At 38.8% G+C, this 9,225-nt stretch overlaps 1 protein-coding gene across 1 annotated transcript in view; it reads right to left on the bottom strand.

The window, feature by feature from the left end:
- Positions 1-4,304: 4,304 nt before the first annotated feature.
- The window catches only part of LOC121383730 (SET and MYND domain-containing protein 5-like), a 15,640-nt gene continuing 10,719 nt past the window's right edge, over positions 4,305-9,225 (bottom strand). The window contains exons 8-10 of the mRNA XM_041513826.1: positions 9,080-9,175; positions 7,930-7,987; positions 4,305-4,640 (exon numbers count right to left, since the gene is read on the bottom strand). Of these exons, the coding sequence (XP_041369760.1) occupies positions 4,305-4,640; positions 7,930-7,987; positions 9,080-9,175 (490 nt within the window). The remainder of the gene's footprint in view (positions 4,641-7,929; positions 7,988-9,079; positions 9,176-9,225) is intronic.

Genomic DNA, 9,225 nt, shown 5'->3' with positions numbered 1-9,225 from the left:
TAGTAGTTGTTAGTCAAGCCAGTCGTTACAGAGATAGTAGTTGTTAGTCAAGCCAGTCGTTACACAGATAGTCGTTGCTATTCAAGCCAGTCGTTACACAGATAGTGGTTGCTATTCAAGCCAGTCGTTAAACAGATAGTCGTTGCTATTCAAGCCAGTCGTTAAACAGTCGTTGCTATTCAAGCCAGTCGTTAGAGAAATAGTCGTTGCTATTCAAGCCAGTCGTTACACAGATAGTCGTTGCTATTCAAGCCAGTCGTTAGACAGATAGTCGTTGCTATTCAAGCCAGTCGTTAAACAGTCGTTGCTATTCAAGCCAGTCGTTACACAGATAGTCGTTGCTATTCAAGCCAGTCGTTAAACAGTCGTTGCTATTCAAGCCAGTCGTTACACAAATAGTCGTTGCTATTCAAGCCAGTCGTTACACAAATAGTCGTTGCTATTCAAGCCAGTCGTTACACAAATAGTCGTTGCTATTCAAGCCAGTCGTTACACAAATAGTCGTTGCTATTCAAGCCAGTCGTTACACAAATAGTCGTTGCTATTCAAGCCAGTCGTTACACAGATAGTCGTTGCTATTCAAGCCAGTCGTTACACAGATAGTCGTTGCTATTCAAGCCAGTCGTTAAACAGTCGTTGCTATTCAAGCCAGTCGTTACACAAATGGTCGTTGCTATTCAAGCCAGTCGTTACACAAATAGTCGTTGCTATTCAAGCCAGTCGTTACACAAATAGTCGTTGCTATTCAAGCCAGTCGTTACACAAATAGTCGTTGCTACTCAAGCCAGTAGTTGAAGTCTGACGGCTAGAATTTCAGATTTGGTTTCAAATATGCTATGAATGAGAAAGTTAAAATTAATGGTTGCATTCAGCAATGATTGTAAGGAGTTTTCGAGTTGCAATGAATCACAGGATCGATCGCACCCAGTGGACTCCGAGTCCAGCAGCCAACCAGGACGTCATGATGCACGTGAAGTACAGACGTTTGTGTTTTGTCAATATAGTAAACCATAGCTTGAGTATATATACTAGTATGTTATAGAGGCCGTTTATGTTATCTAAACTATCACAACACAGGTCATTCTCATTAAAAACGAGTTCTACCATATCGGAGAGTAGGAAAAGAAAGAAACACTAATTTATAACCAGCAATATATAAATTGCGGGCAAAATATGCATACTGTTACCATAGTGAAGCCAGAATTTTATACTGGGTGCCACACACATTGGGGAAAGGGACTACCCACACTGACTATGAGTTGTGTTGTGGAAAAACAGGCAAATATAAACGGTGGTGGTGAGTATAGACTAGAGGCAGAATCTCAAAAGGGCTCTAGAAATCACTTTTGGGAGGACGGAATGTTAACTTTTGTCACCCATGCTGACTATTAACTTTGGCCCCTACTGCATACATTTCAGCCGGATGACACCTAAATTTGTAATTTATGACCTCGTTATGGCTATTTCAAGATGGCGGACTTGGCTTCGAAGGCGAATTTCACAATTATTTGTATATCTCCAAAATTATTTCAGTTAGGAACGTAAAATTTTGTGTATGACTCATTTTGTATATGAGGAACATGATAACTACCAGCATAATCAAATATTGATCATTTTAAAGTCAACAAAAAATAAACTATCGGAATTTAGCGAATTTACATGAAATCCGTTCATGAATCTGACAACACTTCAAGATGATAAAATGTTAATGATTGATCAATAGCATATTATGAAGCAGTGATGTGATTGTTCTTAATCAGTGTTTTCATCATCATAGTTAGTGTTAAACGGATTGCGACATAGGCTGGCATCATTGCATCCACATGCTCCAGTACATCGTAATCTCTTGGATCGGCAGCTGCACCTGGAAGTGGCACAGCTCTTGCAATTACAGTTAGTAATTGCAAGGTAATTGCACGGCAATGGATCATTCACAATGAGATTTGGTTGCACATTTCCAGTTGCACCATCCATAACCCAGCCATTTCCGGCTGGTGTACCAAGACTTGGTTGCGGTATTGTGGAAGAATACCACACCAAACTCTGATAATGGGCACGTTTAATATGCTGTAGTAATGATGGTCGAGTTGGAGGCAACTTTTCGGGATCCTTGGTACCTTCCTGGAATAGTTTGTACCGGACATCATTTATGTTTTTATATCCTTCTACTGTTGTGTACAGACGGCAGACAAACTCCTCTACCATTTCTACTGTCACATTTGTTAGTGTTCCATTACCAAGATTATCCAACAAATTGGTATGCTCTTTGAATGTTTTCCACGTAGATTTTTTTACCAAGGCCACATAACTGACTGACTGTGTCACAACCAGTTATTGCATGATATGCTGACAAATTCTGGCGAAGATTATGCCCCAGTTCAATTTCATGAACTGGCACAAAACGTCGTTGCTTGGCTGTTCCAGTACGAAACCAGATTTCCCGACTAAGTTGCCCTGAAAAGTGCTTTTCTGAGCGTCTGCTGTTTTATGTTGGACTTGATACATTGTCTTCAGTGTTGGACTCCTCAGTTGTTTTAATTTGTCATGGAATCCAGTTGTCTGTGTACAGAGACATGTCTGTACAAATGTTGTCAGATGGGTTTTACCTCGTGAATGTGCAGTCATCAGTGCTCCGGTAATGTGAGAAGGTGCGACATCGCATGTTGCTAGACAGACCACATCATTGTCTTCATGTGTAAATACACCAAAACTGTTTAATTGAAAGATAATTTTCTCGACATCTTGTTTGTCACGTCGCATTCTGGATGCACCAGCTTCCTTCATAATTGGTGAATATTCATCATCTTCTGTTCTGACATCAAACATGGCACATGTCTCATCAACGAGACGGCTACGCTCTATGGCACTATCTGATCTGGTAATTCCAACCAATCCTCCCGCTACTTTTCCTACCTTGTTCACATGTTCCAATGCCTGATCAGTGGATAACTGATTGAACGCATTAAGTGATGATTTCACAACAAAGTTTTCATCAAGGAACTCTCTGTGTACATCAGGATGAGTTGCCATCAGCTGTTTGCAATCTGCAAGGTAGACAGCGCCCCAGCGTGTATAATTGGTATGGTCATACAAGGCAAACCATGGTAGCATAGCAGTGAATGCTGATATGTGCAGTTTCCAAGAGCCTGTACGCTCTGCTCGTATGAACTGGAGCAAGATTGACACCATTTTCATGTACGACAGCCAATATTTGCTTGTACGACTTGTCTTGCATGTTGTTCAGAGATGTGTTTTCACCAAAGACAGTGCTCTCAATCCACACTTCTGGTAGACCCGAATCAGTGAAATGTTGTCCTATAGCTTGCATGAAATTCTTTGTTATATTTAAACCTCCAAGACGTATGAAAATAGTTTGACACAAGTTCACATTCACCCACTGTAGCTCCTTAGCTTTGCAGTACAACTGCTGATCAAACGTTATAACAGTTGATTGTCCTGGATTCATGATTGCGGAAATCTTCATACATCGCATCATGACAGTCCACAATGTGTCACTTTCATGTGCTGGAGCATTGATCAGAGGTAAATTTCCAGTACTACAAATTTGTGAATGATCGTCTTGTACGGTTAACTGGTTGAAGCCAGTCCAGACAGGCACTGCATTGCCTTCAGTATCACTGATGCGAGCTATAATCCAAGAAACATCCTTGATACTAGCTGCATCAGCTATGTCTTGGTCAGGTACATACCACAGCTCATTGATGTTTTCAGAGAATCGAGGCTGTACGTGAAGAGGAAGCTGTGGAGGATGTTCTAGCTGGTGAAATTCTTCAGGAATCTTGAATGATTTGGCCTTGCCTAACGATAATTCCATTTCATGCTGATGTCGCACTTTTCCTCTTTGAAATGTGACCATCTGAGTGGCATGAAAGGTGCCTATGCCATCAAGAGACTCCTCTGTGAGGTCGATATTGTCGGCAGCAAACTGGAAAAACTGATTGGCAGCGAGGTTTGATGGAACCGGCACATTGTCATTTTCAGGATAGCGGTCCACATTTCTCTGTGCCAGAGTTGTATCCAAGCGTCTCACCTGATCATAGCTTATACAATGTCCAGCATGATGCATTAAGTCAACTAACGACTTTGATCGTGTTGCTTGATGAAGAGCCATTCCAATACCAATGTGTCTCGGAGTCAGCTTCTTACGTTTAGATACTGCATATATTATATCTTGTGAGATGCTAAGTGCATCCGCTTGGTGTTTTCATTTTCTTCAATTTCATCCAACTCACCATTGAGGAGTAGACATATTAGTGTATATAGACTCTGAGGCACTACCTTTGCTACATTTCCCTTTGTGATTGAAGCACAATTTGTGAGGCCGGGGCATATTTTGATGTCCCCATTATGCGAAGTGCAGTGTGATGCAAAGCGAGCAGTTCGTCAGTACCTGTATCTGACAACTGACTTTTTGACACATTCTGGATTAAAAGGGCACCTTCCAATTCGTCCGTTCTCTTCTTCAGTTTCTGCACCATAATCTTCGCTGCTCTGACAGGGAAAAGTAGCTGGGGATGGTTCGAGTCTAGTTGTGGAACAAAATCAATCTGCCCAGGTAGAGGTTTGTGCAATTTTTCCTTGAATCGGCTTTTGTGATCTTTGTACACACCAGGTGATACCTGCAATCAGCAGCTACGAGATCACTTATTCCAGCCAGCCGGTAACGCATATCATAGTCTGATTGCGATGCCTCTAGTACAGCATCAGAGACAGCAAGCCTAGCAAATAAATATGTCTTCTTTGAGGATTCCTCTTGGCAGAAAATGCAATATTTTGCAATGAGCATCGAATGTCCAGTGCTTCGCAAGGTTGGTTGTTGCTGTGCACTAGTGGAAGGACTTTCAGAAGTCTCGGATAGTTTCTCAAACTTCGCCTTAAGTCGATTGATATGCATCGTACTCGTGAATGCTGTGTAACAATCCTTATGATTAAGAATATCAGTTGTCCTTGCAATTTCAGTGAGGTCAACATGCTCGATCCTTTCAAGTTTATCCCAATTCACAACATCATTACATCATATTGGTTTTCTCTCATCTCTCTCCTGGCACAGAAAAGATAGAGTCCAATCAGTGCTTTTATCTGGACTTCTCTTCCTTGCAGAATGTGGAATGGCATCCATTTTACTGTTCTTGAATATTACTCTGCAAATATGCTATTTCTGATTTACTTGCAATATATAATAATGATTCAATATTACTGTGACCCGATTCATTTTAGGCAATTTCTGAAAATTAATGATACAATATTGTTATTTCTGCTGGAGTTCAATCCATACAACTGGATCACCTGTGCCAAATTTCAGAAAAATTTCTTGATTAAAATGGAAGATATTGCTGATTTATGAAATTATCAGCTTTAAATATGGCGGCCATTTTGATTTCTCTATAATTAGCTCCCAAGCGGTAAATTTGAGTGTCATCCGGTTTATATGTGTTCCCAGTGGTCCAAACTTGTTGAATAACATGGGTGACAAAAGTTAACATTCCGTCCCCCCTAGCTTAAAATTTTCAATTTTGCCTCCCGTCTAGTACACAAGAGGTGTAATGGGGCCAGGGGCTATGACAATGGCTATGACAGCTGCGGGATATGTTTTTAAAATCGAGTTCACAAGAAATGACAGCACAAATTTCGCGAATTGTTGCTATAATTCACTGTTACTTATTAAAGGGATAGACCCTAGTTTTTTAAACGCTAAGGCATATATATAGTTCACTACAAGAGCCGTTCGTGATTACTGAAATCAAACATTACTTATATTTTATTGTTTAGATTATCCATTTCCGTACAACCGAAGTGTTTCTGGTCATCCTGGTGTTTCTAACACAATATGCATTTTTCATATTTTTAAAACGCACGTGCGTCTGAGAAGTAACGGTTATGGTTTCATCTGCAGACCATTTTGTAAAAGATTACTCATTGACACTGTTTCAAACACACTTTGTGGGAGTTCAGATGAGTTAACTAGGAGATCCCAAGTTATTCGAGAATTAAGAAGCGAGTATATGGACCTAATATAGACAGAATTAGATGGTCCACCAGTTAGAAAGGTTTTCAGAGACTAAAAGTAGTGTCGGAAATAGAATAAAAATGATTTTCGTCAATTATTTCTTTCATATTAAACTGGCAAGTAAATATTTTGCAAATACCTATTTAATGATACTCTACCTACTTTAGTTGTTTTGGCTCTCATTGATGTACAAGGTGGTGTTTACTCTTGAAATAAAAATTAAAATGTCAGTAAATAGATTTGTGACCTTTATTGGAACAGACTATAACACATTTTGATGGATATGTGTCAATTTCATTTACCCTTAAATAAACGTTTAATTAAAAACTGCAAGTTAACTGAGTATTTTGAATTGCAGCATAAATTATTAATTATGAGCAACATATTTATTGAACATCTGTTTGTGATAAAGATTCTCCAATACAAATGTATTTTCTACTAGTAGATACAATTATTTCCTATAATTATTTAAGGGCATATAGTTAAAGGTGTAGTTTTTAAATGTTAAAGCAAAAATTTGCAATAGCTGTCATTATGCAACTGAGATAGCACCTTTAATACCGGTATAATAGATCACAAACTCAAAATGGTTCTTGACAGTTTTGCTCAAAAGTTACTTATAGATGTCTACAAATATTTAGTTTTGGAGAGGAATAGGGGTAAACTGTCATCAGAAACGGTCCCTCACATATTGTAACCGCAATGAAATTGACACATGTTGACCAACATTTGTTATAGTCTGTTCTAATAAAGTGGACAAATCACCTGTTTACAGACATATTTCTTTTAATTTCAAGAGTAAACACCACCTTGTACATCAATGAGAGCCCAAACAAGTAAATGCTAAATTAGGTAGACTATCATTAAATAGATATTTACATAATATTTACTTGTCTGTTTAATATGTAAGAAATAGTCGACGGTAATCATTTTTATTCTATTTCCGACTCTACTATAGTTCAGCGCTGCACAAAGTAGTCGAACGCAGAAGTAATTCAAGGGAGATAACTCTGTATACACTAACGGGAAAAAAATTGTAAGTGACTAATTCTAATTCTTCATAATGAGATTTGAGTATAAATGTTGTGGGACTCATCGTAAACAGTGTCTAACATACGGAAGCTGTGTGTCAAATGCAATGACAAAAGTCGTGTTAGAACTCGGTGCTTTATGCAAAAATTAATAAAAAGATGAGACGTTGTGCATAATAACGACAGTCTTGTAGGACAAACAATTGGCTGTGATTCACACGAGTAGTCAATTTGTGGAAACGTATTTTGGACACGTTCAGATTCTACAAGTGAAGTGTTTCAGTGAAACCTGAAAAGAGATTTGGTATCATTACTTCATGCATGTTATATGCATAACTTCAGACTGGTCAATGTTACGTCATTCAAGATATTATATGGCATGATCGTTGCAAGTACATGGATAAAATATTCACTAAAGTATTATTGACATTTATTTTATTTTTTTAAATAACACATGAAAAATTAATTATTTTAATTCTATATGGCCACTTACTCGACATATTCATATTTTAGCAGCGACTAAATCGTCGTATGACAATTTTATAGCATAAAAGATACTTCCCAAATAACAAAATCCCTACAACGTCGTTAGACCATCGCCGGCAACTGACCAGCCGGTTCAAGATGCAGACAGAATGATCAAACCGCGTGCATTTGTGGAAGTAGTGGTACGTAACCAGTAACCAGTTAGAAACGCGCGATGAATATGTTGCATTATCACATTCCACCGTACGGTTTCAAGAATATAACACAAATAAAACTAGATTACCTAACATTATATATATTTCGAGGATTGGCTATTGTAAAATAATATCACATTTTAATTGACATTTATATAATTTGAGGTTAAATAGCATAAACATTACTCACCAGATTATCTCTAGGCCTCCGAATCAATGTGTTGCTAGTCACGATTTGTTTCGTGCACCTATTAAATTTAAGATATTAATGTTACCGCAAAAGCAAAATGGATGTTTACCAAACATGTCCTAATAATTATAATTGGGAGAATCTATGTTAAAGTTTGAACAGTAATACTCAAATTCATTTAAAACGTGTTATGATATTTAAAAGTTTTGATCAAGCTCTGAATAAATAAATTCAAATCGAAACCTCAGCACAAAAATACACATTAAATATTAACATTAAAATTTGTATAATTGATGTAAAAAAAAAAGTGTATATAGCTTTGGAGGAGAATAAAATACAATACAAAAGACCAAATTTCAACGGTAAGTATATATATTTTTAACAATGTTGCATAGAAACCAAACTTTTTTAAAAATAATTCTTGTTAGAATATACAAGATGCCAAAAATGTTTCTGTTACCAAATATATATAGTTTGTCATCGGCTTCACAGCTGATTACACCCCACCAAAATATGGACGCTATGTAGCCATTCTATTGTTTAAAGTTGAGAAGGACAGTTCTTTTAAAATAAATGAACCAGGTCTCGTAGGAACAATATCTGGAGTGGGGATCGCTAGTTGGGGAGAGTCCCGCCTGTAGGTGTTGGGGGTGGGGGGGGGGGGGGGGGGGGGTGGGGGGGGGGGGGGGGGAGGGGTTGGGGGGGGGGGGGGGGGGGGGGGGGTTGGGGGGGGTGGGGGGGGTTTGGGTGTGGGTTGTGTGGGTGGGGTGGGGGGGGGGGTGGGGGGGGGTGGGGGGGTGAATGGATGGGCACAGCCGCTAAGTGTTTTTACCCTTTATTTATAGAGTAGAAATAAAAAATACAAAATTACATTTGTATGATGAAAAGAGTATAGCCCCGATGCAACGAACAGAGATTTACAACCCCTTCACACTTCGTTTGCCCCGACTGTAGAAAAGACTGCCACCCACCACCGACCCCAACTTCCAATCACCCCCGCCCCCGACCCGATGTGTGGCCACCCTCAGTATAATACCCATGGCTACACGAAATGCAGCTATTTTATTCAGACGAATATTCTCAGTAGTTGTTCTGTTTTTCAATTCAAAGGAACACAATTCACGACAAGAATTTCATAAAACAAACTAACCATCGGTTTGTTCTGTTGGTGGTTAAAACCCACGCCCGGTTCTCGGTGTTTTCTCTGCTTTGAGTAGCCTTATGGAAGCAAAATGGTGTGTTAAATCTGGCAATAGCACGGAAAAATATAAGTTGTCTAACCTGTTAATATATGAT

Source organism: Gigantopelta aegis, chromosome 10 (genome assembly GCF_016097555.1).
Source record: "Gigantopelta aegis isolate Gae_Host chromosome 10, Gae_host_genome, whole genome shotgun sequence".
NCBI classification, from domain to species: domain Eukaryota; kingdom Metazoa; phylum Mollusca; class Gastropoda; order Neomphalida; family Peltospiridae; genus Gigantopelta; species Gigantopelta aegis.
This window is presented reverse-complemented; position numbering and strand designations above follow the sequence as displayed.